Below are 13,013 nucleotides of genomic sequence, written 5' to 3' on the forward strand. Positions count from 1 at the left end.
GTAATATTGGATTGGACACTGGTAAAATTCAAGTAACTTTTTTTGTTTTTAATTTACATCCAAGTTAGCATATAGTACAACAATGATTTCAGGACTAGATTCCTTAATTCCCCTTACCCATTTAGCCCATCCCCCTCCCTCAGCCCCTCCAGCAACCCTGTGTTTGTTCTCCATATTTAAGAGTCTTTTATATTTTGTCCCCTTCCCTGTTCTTATATTATTTTTACTTCCCTTCCCTTATGTTCATCTGTTTTGTATCTTAAGGTCCTCATATGAGTGAAGTCATATGATATTTGTCTTTCTCTGGCTAATTTCACTTAGCATAATACCCTCCAGTTCCATCCGTGTAGCTGCAAATGGCAAGATTTCATTCTTTTTGATTGCCGAGTAATACTCCATTCTTTATATATACCACATCTTCTTTATCCATTCATCTGTTGATGGACATTTGGGCTCTTTCCATATTTTGGCTGTTGTTGATAGTGCTGCTATAAACATTGGGGTGCATGTGCCCCTTCAAAACAGCACACCTGTATCACTTAAATACCTAGTAGTTCAATTGCTGGGTTGTGGGGTAGTTCTATTTTTAATTTTTTTGAGGACCTTCCATACTGTTTTCCAGAGTGGCTGCACCAGTTTGCATTCCCACCAGTAGTGCAAAAGAGATCCTCTTTCTCCGCATCCTTGCCAACATCTGTCATTGCCTGAGTTGTTAATTTTAGCCATTTTCACTGGAGTAAATGGTATCTCATTGTGGTTTTACTTTGTATTTCCCTATGATGAGTGATGTTGAGCATCTTTTCATGTGTCTGTTTGCCATTTGGATGTCTTCTTTGGAAGTGTCTATTCATTCTTTTGCCCATTTCTTCACTGGATTATTTTTGTTTTGGGTGTTGAGTTTTGATAAGTTCTTTATAGATTTTGGATACTAACCCTTTATGTGATATGTCGTTTGCAAATATTTTCTCCCATTCTGTCACTTGCCTTTTAGTTTTCCTGATTGTTTCCTTCGCTGTACAGAAGCTTTTTATTTTGATGAAGTCCCAATAGGTCATTTTTGCCTTGGTTTCTCTTGCCTCTGGAGACATGTTGAGTAAGAAGTTGCTGTGGCTGAATCAAAGAGGTTTTGTCTGATTTCTCCTCTAGAATTTTTATGGCATCTTGTCTATGTTTAGGTCTTTCATCCATTTTGAGTTTATTTTTGTGTATGGTGTAAGAAAGTGGTTCAGGTTCATTTTTCTGCATATCACTGTCCAGTTTTCCCAGCACCATTTGCTGAAGAGACTGTCTTTATTCCATTGGATATTCTTTCCTGCTTTGTCAAAGATTAGTTGGCCATACGTTTATGGGTCCATTTCTTGGATCTCTATTCTGTTCCACTGATCTGAGTGTTTTTGTGCCAGTACCATACTGTCTTGATGATTACAGCTTTGTAATACATCTTCAAGTCTGGGATTGTGATGCCTCCAGCTTCGGTTTTCTTTTTTGGGATTGCTTTAGCTATTCAGGTTCTTTTCTGGTTCCATACAATTTTTAGGGCTGTTTATGCTAGCTCCGTGAAGAATGCTGGTGTTATTTTGATAGGGATTGCAAAAATCAAGTCACACTTTTGAAAACAACAAAGGAGAATGTGAAAGCTGAGCTCCTATCTTATAAATAAAATCAAGAAGGTGATAAATATATATTTTTAATTTATTGATTTATTTTGAGAGAGAGAGGCTCAGGTAGGCTCCATGCTGTCAGTGGAGAGCCTGATATGGGGTTCAATTTCATGAACCGTGAGATCATGAACCATGAGATCATGACCTGAACTGAGATCAAGAGCCAGATGCTTAACTGACTGAGCCACCCAGCTACCCCAAGAAGGTAATAAATAGTTTTATGAAAGTCATCTTACACAATTATGAAAACAGAAAAATTTTGCTTTTGCTTTGGTTTAATATTATTGGTTTCTTATCAAAGTTACCCATACTCCCTTGTACGATTATTTATTGACATTCATCATTTTATTCCATGACAGTACTGCTAAACTATGTTTCCACTTATTTTTTTTTAACTTAAGTTTTTATCTTATTTTCAGTTGTGGACAAGGATGGAAAGGAAATCGATGCCACATCAAGGTTAACCCTTCTCCTGCAGATTTCATATACCCTCAGAATAGTAGGTGACATTGTAACTAAATATTTCCTTGAATTTGGAATTTGTAATGGTTTTCACTACATATTTATCTTTTTAATTGGTTTGAAATTCCAGCCATATGGACTTTCCTGGGCATTGGATCAGCTTTCTTGATGATTCATATTACAGTTGCAGTCTTGTGTTTTCTTGCAAACAGAAAAGGACCAGTCAGGTAAGCCTTTGATTACTGAGTAAAAGGTACTGTGGTAAAACAATTTTCTGAAACATTTCATTTGCTCTATTTTTCTTTCACTTCATTTTATATGCAGGTAACTTTGTGTTTCTATACTTTATGGATTTTTTTCTTTCTGGGCATGATGTAGGAGCTCCTTAACAATAATTATTCTTCTTTTTTCAGTAAAAAGCCTTAAGTTTACTTTTCACATTATGTTAAAAGTAGTTTTGATAATGACATGAAAGGGAAAGTGGCATTCTGCACAGATTAAAAGACATGAGTGTCCCACTTGCTGGTGATGCCTGGGGAACTGCACAACAGATATTTTCTTGGCTCTCCCAGTGAACTCTTAACATCAGTGTTTCAGGCTAAGACTCCCATGGTCCAAGTAATATACAGAACAGAGACCAATAGCTGCCGCACCTAAAGGAACTAATGCAAAACCAAGAAGACCCCAATTGGAAGGAGAGCCTGGGAAGATAGCAGAGAAGGAGGATCCTAAGCGCACCTCTTCCCATGGATATACTTCGTAATAGCCACATCAGTACAACTAACTCAGAAAATCACCCGAAGAATGGCAGAAGAGGCCCATGCAGTTAATTCTAGAGCAGAGGCCACATTAAAATGGCAGAAAGGAAAGAAAACAGTCAGGAACCAAACTCCCACAAGATTAACCACAAACAGGAGGGATACCACAATCACAAAGCAGGTAGATGAACAGACCTCACAATAGGCACCCCAGACATGGTGGTCCTGCACTGGAAAGACAAGTTCCCATAATATTTGACTTTGAAAACCAGGGGGCTTAACTGTTGGAGTTTTTATAACCAGCAGAGCTTAAAATTGGGTGCTTTAAAAATCAGCAGGCTCTACTCTGGAAGAGCTAGAGGACAGTATGAAACAGTCCACACCCTTAAAGACAGAGTGTAACAAACAACCCTCCAAAATATACAGCATAGAAGCAGCAGCTTAAAAACTACCTGGAGTATGCATAAAGTAGATATCTTTACTAATCTCAGAATGGATGTTGGAAGGGCAGGGATCATTAGGAGACTTATCCAAGAAAATAAGAGCCAGAAGGTGACATTTCTCCCCCCTGACATCTTAGACAACCAGACACCTTCAAGCTTTCTAACACTACATACCCTTTACCTAGCTTTCTAACACTACATACCCTGCCCCAGTGTCCTCCTATGGATATGCCTCATCATACCTGCACAACTGGGCAGGAGTCACTCCAAAGCAGCGACTGTCAAGTCTCATTCTACACGTAGCCCTGCTAGGAACCGGTAACACTTTCCACTTACCTTGCTAACACCACACGCCCTGTGTTCTACTGAAGACTCACTCCATTCAACCTGCTCCACTGGGGTGGAGTCTCTCCATAGCTTCTGATGAATATCACCCTGCAAACAACACAACTGTGAACAGCACCACTCCGAAGTGACTCCTGCTCTGGGGAGAAGGGAAAATTACCACACACATCAATCCCACTGCAGCTCTAGCAGGGGACTGTGGGCAGATATCTAATCAGACTGCCAACACCACCCACCAACACAAACCTCACAGGGGACAGCACAAGGAAAAAGCCCTGTAGTTCAGGGTAACTGCAACCCTAATAGATAGAGGGCAGAGATTTTGTCTCACTGAAGACCCCACTCACCAATGAAAAGCTCTCAGGGGACAATGCAGGGAGAGTGTCCTGCAATCTCATGATTCCACAGCCCCAGAAAATGGGCTATGGCAGGCATTTGGTCTAACCCAAGTTAATGTCCAGGACAGACTCAGATTAGCCCCTTAACAGCACAAGGACCAAATCCTACCCACAAAAGAGAAAGGGGGCCACTGCAGCTGAATGGACAGAAGGCAAATGAGGCTCAGCCACAACAGTGGGGCATATGCAATACATAGGTCACCTCTATAGTCACTGGCTCTGGTGAACAGGAGACAGTGCTGTACAAAGCGCCACAGGACCTCTTCTTCATCAGGCCCCAATTTCAAGTCAGAATATAACTGACTTTCCTATTACATAATAAGAATTATAAGGACTTAGACAAAATGAAGAGACAGAAGAATAGATCACAAATGAGAGAAGAGGACAAAATGACAACAGAAGAGCTAAAGAAATGGAGATAAGCAATATACCTGATAGAGATGGTCATAAAGATACTGGATGAGAGAAGAGAGTGGAGGATCTCACTGAGACCTTCAACAAAGAGACAGAAAACCTAAAATAAACAAACAACCAATCAGAAATGAAGAACTAAATAACTGAAATTAAATACACTACAGGGAGGGGCACATGTGTGGCTCAGTCGGTTGAGTGTTGGACTCTTGGTTTCAGCTCAGGTCGTGATCTCACAGTTCCTGGGATTGAGCCCCACGTTGTTGTCCATGCTGACATCACAGAGCCTGCTTGGGAGTCTCTCCCTCTCTGCCTCTCCCCCACTCACTCAGTCTCTCAAAATAAATAAACAAACATTTAAAACTACATATAGGAAATAAATAGTAGACTAGAGAGGAAGCAGAAGAATGGATCAGCAGCCTGGAGGACAGCAACCAGCTGAAAAGCAATAAGAAAAATAATAATAAAAATGGAGAATAGATTAAAGGAACTCAGGATTATTATCAAGTGTAATAACAATCACATTATAGGGATCTTAGAAGGAGAACAGAAAGAAAAGAGGGGAGAAAATGTTTTTAAGGAAATAATAGCTGAAAACTTCCCTAATCTGGGGAAGGAAACAAATCCAAATCTAGGAGGTACAGAGAGACCCCAACAAAATCAACTCAAGGAGGTTCACACCAAGACATATAATAATTAGAATGGCAAAAAGTAGTGATAAAAAGTGAATCTTAAGAACAGCAAGAGAAAAGAAAACAGGCACCTACAAGGGAAACCCATCAGGCTGTCAGCTGATTTTTTCCATCAGAAACTTTGCAGGCCAGAAAGGAGGGAGATGGATCTGTTCAGAGTGCTGAAAGGGAAAGAACCTGCAACCAAAAATATTCTACCCAGCAAGGCTATCATTCAAAATACAAAGAGAAACAAAGAGTTCACAGACACAAGTTAAAAATGTTCATCACCACTAAATCAGTCATACAAGAAATGTTAAAATGGACTGTGAGTAGAAAGAAAAGGCTATAAACAGAAGAAAATATGAAAAAAATCTGGCATAAGCAAATACAAACAAGAAAAGTACCAGATTTGAGGCACCTGGCTGGCTCAGTGGGAAGAGCATATGACTCTTGATCTCTGCATATGACTCTTGCTCTGTATACACTGTGTGTAGAGATTAAATAAATTTAAAAATAAAGTGAAATAAAATAAGTACATGTACTAGATATGTACATATGATACAAATACAGAGATAAAACAGAAGAACAGTGAAATCAATTATATGTATAAACATCAGTTAAGGGATTCACAAATAAAAGGATGTGTAAAATATACATATAAAACTTGGAGGGGGGTAAAAATCTGGTGCTTTTAGAATGGATCCCAATTTAAGCAACCGCCAATCTAATGTAGACTGCTGTATGCATAAGATGTTATATATAACCAAATGGTAACCATAAATCACAAATCTATAGCAGATACACAAAAAAATAAAAAGGAAGGAAGACAAGTATATCATTAAAGAAGGCCAGAGCACCACAAGGGAAGAGAGCAAGCAAAGAAAGAAACAGGGAAGAACTACACAAACAACCATAAAACAAGTTACAAAATGTCAGTAAAGACATACCTATTGATAATTACTTTGAATGTAAATGGAATAATAACTCCAATCAAAAGACATAGAGTGACTGGATTAAAAAGCAAGACCTATATACATGCTGCCTACAAGAGACTTACTTCAGACCTAAAGACACATGCAGATTGAAAGCAAAAGGATATAAAAACATCTACCCATGCAAATGGAAGCACTAAAAAAGTTGGGTAACTGTACCTGATATTAGATAAAATAGACCTTAAGCAACAACTGTAACAAGAGACAACAACATTAGCTAGTTAATGATAAAGGGAGTAATCCAACAAGAGAATAAAACAATTGTAAAAATGTACGTACCCAGGGTGCCTGGTTGACTCATTCAGTTAAGCATCCGACTTCAGCTCAGGTCATGATCTCACAGTCCATGAGTTAGAGCCCTGCGTCGGGGCTCTGTGCTGACAACTCAGAGCCTGGAGCCTGCTTCGGATTCTATGTCTCCCTCTCTCTCTACCCTCCCCCACTCATGCTCTCTCTCTCAAAAATGAATGTTAAAATTTTTTTTTTAAAAAAATAATAAAAAAATGTATGTACCCAACACAGAAGTACCTAATACATAAAGCAACTATTGAAAGATATTAAAGAAAAAAACTTACCATAATAAAATAATATTAGGGGACTTTAATACCCCATTTATATCAATGGATAGATCATCCAGACAGAAAATCAACATACAAACAGTGGCTTTGAATGACACATTGGACTAGATGGATCTAATAAGTATATTCAGAACATTCTATCCCAAAACAAAAGAATAAATATTGTTTTCAAGGGCACATGGGACATTCTCCAGAATAGATGACGCTAGGCCGCAAAATAAGTCCCAACAATTTCAAAAGAACTGAAATCATATCATGCCTCTTCTCTGACCACGATGGTATGAATGTATAAATCAATTACAAAAAAATCTGGAAAGAACACAAATACATGGAAGCTAAATAACATGCTACTAAACCAATAAATCAAATAAAAATCAACAAGTACATTGATACAAATGTAAATGAAAACCCAACAGGCCAAAATATTTTGGATGCAGCAAAAGCTGTTCTAAAAGGGAAGTTTATAGCAACAGAGGTCTACCTCAAGAATAAAAGTCTCAAATAAGCAACAACCTTACACCTAAAGAGAAAGAAAAACAAAGCCCAAAGCCAGTAGAAGGAATAAATTAATAAAGATGACAGCAGAACTAAGTGAAAGAGAGACCAAGAAAACAAGAGAACACATCAATGAAACCAGGTACTGTTTTTTGAAAAGATTAACAAAACTGATATACTTTGATCCAGACTCTGCCAATAGAGACAGGACTCAAATATATAAAAGCAAAATGAAGAGGAGAAATAACAACTGAAACCACAGAAATACAAAGGATTATAGCAATTATGACAAATTATATGCAAACAAATTGGACACCTAGAAGAAATGGATAAATTCCTAGAACATGTAACCTTCAAATCTGAATCAGGAAGAAATACAAAATTTGAACAGATCAATTACTACCAAATAAATTGATTCAATAATCAAAAAAAAAATTCCCAGCAAACTAAAGTCCAGGACCAGATGGCTTCAAAGGTGAATTCTACCAAACATTTAATGAAAAGTTAATACTGAGTCTTCTCAAAGTATTCCAAAAAATAGAAGATGAAAAAAAGATTTCTATTCATTGGACAAAGCCAGCATTACCCTCATAACAAGACCAGCTAAAGGCACTACAAAAAAACCAAACCACAGGCCAGTTCTCTGATGACATAGGTTTAAAAATCCTCAAAAGGGGCGCCTGGGTGGCTCAGTCGGTTAAGCGTCCGACTTCAGCCAGGTCACGATCTCGCGGTCCGTGAGTTCGAGCCCTGCGTCGGGCTCTGGGCTGATGGCTCAGAGCCTGGAGCCTGCTTCTGATTCTGTGTCTCCCTCTCTCTCTGCCCCTCCCCCATTCATGCTCTGTCTCTCTCTGTCTCAAAAATAAATAAACGTTAAAAAAAAAATTAAAAATCCTGAACAAATATTATCAAATCAAATCCAACAATACCTATAAAAATGCATTTACCATGATCCAGTGGGATTTATTCCAGAGATAACTGTGGTTCAGTATTTACAAATCAATCAATATGATCTATCACATTAACAAGAGAAAGAATAATAACCATAGGATCATCTCAATAAATGCAGAAAAACCATTTGACAAAGTATGACACTGACTCATGATAAAAACTCAAGAAAATGGGTTTAGAGGAACATACCACAACATAATAAAGGCCATATATGAAAAAAACCCCACAGTTTACAACATACTGAATGGTGAAAAACTGAGAGCTTGTCCCATTAGATAAGTAATAAGACAAGGATGTCCACTCTCACCACTTTTATTCAATAGAGTACTGGAAATCCTAGCCATAGCAATCAGACAAAAAAAAGAAATAAAAGGCATCCAAATTTGTAATTAAGAAGTAAAAGGTTCAATATTTGCAGATGACAGGATACTATCTATAGAAAACCCTAAATACTCCACCAAAAACTAATAGAAGTGATAAATTAATTCAGTAAAGTTACAAGAACTTAACATTTGGAAATCGACTGCATTTCTATACACTAATAATGAAGTAGCAGAAAGGGAAATTAATAAAATAATCCTGTTTATAACTGCACCAAAAATAATAAAATACCAAGAATGAACTTAACCAAAGTGAAAGATCCTTACTCTGAAACCTCTTTTAACACATTCATGAATGAAATTAAAGATCACAGAAACAAATGGAATGACATTCCAAGCTCATGAACTGGGAGAACCAACACTGTTAAAATGTCCATACTACCCAAGTAATCTATAGTTTTAAAGCAATCACTATCAAAATACCAATATCATTTTTCATGGAACTAGAACACATAATCCTAAAATTTATATGGCGCTACAAAAGACCCCAATAGCTGAAGTCATCTTGAAAACAGAAGAAAACTGGAGGTATCACAATCCCAGATATTAAGATAAACTACAAAGCTGTAGTAATCAAAACAGTATGCTACTGGCATAAAAACAGACACATAGATCAACAGAATAGAGAGCCCAAAAGTAAACCCATTCTTATATGGTCAATTAATCTACAACAAAGTAGACAAGAGTATACAGTGGGAAAAAGAACATCTCTTCAATAAATGGTGCTGGGAAACCTGGACAGTTATATGCAAAAGAAAGAAATTGACCATACCAAAAACAAACAAAAAAGACAACCTCAAAATGGACTGAAAATCTAAATGTGACACCTGAAACCAACAAATTCATACAAGAAAACATAGGCAGTAATCTTTGAAGACAGCCATTGAAACATTTTTCTAGATATGTCTCTTCAGGCAAGAGAAAAGTAAAATTAAACTATTGAAACTATACCATAAAAAAGGCTTTTGCACTGCAAAGGAAACAGCTGACAAAACAATAAGGCAACTTACTGAATAGAAGATATCTGCAAACGATATATGTGATAAAGGGTTAATATCCAAATAAATAAAGAATTTATATAAATCAACACCCAAACAACAATCTACTTAATAATGGGCAGGGGATCTGACCATTTAGGTCCTCAGTGTCAGGTCATGACATTTTACCAAAGGAGACACAGATGGCCAATAGACATGTGAAAAGATGTTCAACATCACTAATCATAAGTGAAATGCAGATTGAAACCACAATGAGATATCACCTTATAGCTGTCAGAATAGTTAAAATTAAAAAAAGACAAAAAATAACAAGTGTTGGTGAGGATGAGGAGAATGAGGAACCTTCAAACACTGCAGGTGGTAATGCATATTGGTGCAGCCACTCTACAGTATGGAGGTTCATCAAAAAAAAATTAAAAATAGCATTACCATCTGATCCAGTAATTCCACTACTGAGTACTTACCCAGTAAAGGTATATGCATCTTTATGTTTACTGCAGCATTATTTACAATAGCCAAATTGTGAAAGCAACCCAAGCGTCCATCATAGACGGACAGTATTCTGTCCACACACACAATGGCATATTTCTCAGCTGTAAGGAAGAAGTAAATCTTCCCATTTGCAACAACACGGATGGATCTATAGGGTATAATGCTAAGTGATAGAAGTTTGTCAGAGAAAGACAAATACCGTATGATTTCACTCATATGTGTAATTTTATAAACAAAACAAAGAAAAAGGAAACAAAAAAATCAGACTCATACAGAGAACAAACTGGTGGTTGTCGCAGGGAGGTGGATGGGCAATGGGTGAAATAGATAAAATGGAAGCAGAGTACACTTATCCTAATAAGCACTGAGAAATGTGTAGAACGTTTTGATTAATTATAATATATACCTGAAACTTAATATGAGGCTGTATGTTTTGCATATTTGAATTCAAAATCAAATCAAAACCAAACAAAACAAAAAACCAAGAAGAGCTTACAATCTACAGTGCCACTGAGGACCCTGGGAGTTCTTACCCAATACCCATCTATCCACCCATATGGGATACAGGTCACCCCGATAATGAAAGTGATTGACTTTTCCATGAACTGAGCAAGATAAGGACTCAGAATTAGATTTAGTGAAATTTTAAGAAATTAAAGAAAAATATATCATCTCTTGCATGCCAGAATTTGCAATCAAAGATTTAGATTTGCAGCAACACCAATGTGTCACAGAATACTGGATAACTGCATTTGCGTTGGTGCCAACTTGTATGACTCCTACTTGATGAATTCTTCTCAGATCTCCAGCCTGCAATCATGGTAATTAGCAGGCACCAATCTTGACATCATCAATTAAGGAAGTTATTACAGAATTATGGTGTTCATCAGAAAAAAGAGATATGACATTTTCAATCTATTACTATCAAGAAGATCTTACTCATCTATTAATTCTTTAATTTCTTATGTGCCTAAAATATACCAGACAAAATGGATACAAACATGAATGAGAAACAGTCTGGACTTAAAGGAATTTGTAATCTAGTGAGAAAGATATACACAAAGCTATTAAATGAAAAACTGATTTTGTGCTAGAATGCACACTTATATTAGGGTTCTCCAGAGTTACAGAAATAATTAGATGAGTATTGTAATGTTTCTCTTTGTGTGTGTATATGTACATCTTTAAATATCTTAATATATTAACATATATAATATAGGACATTAATACATAAACATATTAATACATTTTAATAGAATAAGATATATTAAGATAAATGTATTTCTATAAGATATGTTCATTTATATCATACTTATATAAAAATATACTTCTGAAATAATCATTTAAGTGTATTAATATAATTTAAAATACTAATATATGAAACAGATTTATCTTAAAAAATTCTCTCATGTGATCATGGGGGCTGCCAAGCATGAAACTTGTAGGGCAGGCTGGTAAGTTGCAAATTCATGTAAGAGTTGATGGTGCCAGCTTGAGTCCAAAATCTGTCAGGCAACTATCAGACTAAAAACAAATATAGGTTTCTATATTTGTAGAATATAGAATTTGTAGCCCTGAGGCAGACTTCCTTCTTTGGAAACCTCAATCTTTGCTGTTAAAGTCTTCAAATGATTAAACAAGGTCCACCCACATTATGGAAGTAATCTGCTTTACTTAAACTTGGCTGATTGAAAATGTTAATCATACCTAAAAAGACCTTCATGGCAACATCCAGACCAGTGTTTGGATAAACAATTGGGCATTACAGACTAGCCAGGCTGACATATAAAATTAAACATCACAATATGTATAAGTTCTCATATTAACACAACCCATGAGAACATTCAAAAAGAAGCCTAAATTTCACTCCTACAGATGTGTGTGGGACAGCCTGTATAACTGGGGCTATGGAGACATCTCTCAAGCAAATTCCGTTGGCATTATGCCACAGCCTGACAGCCATTTCTCCTTTTCTTTCCCATTTCTGTCCTTCAGTTTTATACTTTCCTTTGTCCTTGTTCTTCATACTCTTTCTTCAAGGAACTCTATTTCTGTTTTCCCTTCATCTGTTTCTTTGTTCATTCTCTTTTTTCTTTTTTTTTAAACATTTATTTTTAGGAGAGAGACACACACAGAGTGCAAGCGGGGTGGGCGCACGAGACAGGGAGACACAGAATGTGAAGCTGGCTCCAGGCTCTGAGCTGTCAGCACAGAGCCCAATGTGGGGCTGGAACCCAGGAGCGGTGAGATCATGACCTGAGCCAAAGCTGGACACTTAACCCACTGAGCCACCCAGGAGCCCTTGTTCATTCTCTCTTAACCTTTCCTCTGCCTTTTTTTTTTTTTTTTTTTCAACTTCTGGTCTCTTTTCTCCTTCTTTCCAAACCTTATTAATGTTCCTCAGGGCTTGCCTCTATATCTGCTTCCCTTCCCCTTCTACACATTCTCCACGGAGATGTCATTCATTTCCAAGGCTTTATGCCATCTATATGTTAATGGCTTCAAATCATCTTTCTCTTCCTGAAATGCTGTTCCAAGCTCCAGATCCACATTATGTTTCAACCATTTCCTTCTACATAGACTTTTTTTTTTCTAGATACATTGACTTTACACATCGTAAGACATTAGTATCCGTCATTTCCATATTCTGGAACCTAACTTTGAGGTCCCCCAAATAAAGGGTAACTTCATTATTTAAGCTGAAAAGCTTAGATATAATTGCCTTTATCACCCTGTCTGAACACATCGAACTCTTAGGTGACAATAATAACCCCTCTCACAGAAGAGTCACAAGAAATTCAGTGAAACTGGCTACATTCCGCAAATAAGAGGGTCCAAAAACACACATTTTGAAGAACTTTCAAAGACTACTGATAATTGGGGTCAGATACAACCCACTGAGGCTTACTAATGGAAGAAGTAGAATCATTTATACTGCCATCACACAATCTTTCATCTCTCCAGTCTACCATAAA

The 13,013-nt window shown here is 37.0% G+C and overlaps 1 protein-coding gene across 1 annotated transcript in view; it reads left to right on the forward strand.

Annotated features, from left to right (window-relative positions):
- Positions 1 to 13,013, forward strand: part of MALRD1 (MAM and LDL receptor class A domain containing 1) — a 772,911-nt gene that overhangs the window by 731,537 nt on the left and 28,361 nt on the right. The window contains 2 exon segments of the mRNA XM_045462674.1: positions 2,081 to 2,160; positions 2,254 to 2,350. Coding sequence (XP_045318630.1) covers positions 2,081 to 2,160; positions 2,254 to 2,350 — 177 coding nt within the window.

Source organism: Leopardus geoffroyi, chromosome B4, assembly GCF_018350155.1.
Source record: "Leopardus geoffroyi isolate Oge1 chromosome B4, O.geoffroyi_Oge1_pat1.0, whole genome shotgun sequence".
Lineage (NCBI taxonomy): Eukaryota > Metazoa > Chordata > Mammalia > Carnivora > Felidae > Leopardus > Leopardus geoffroyi.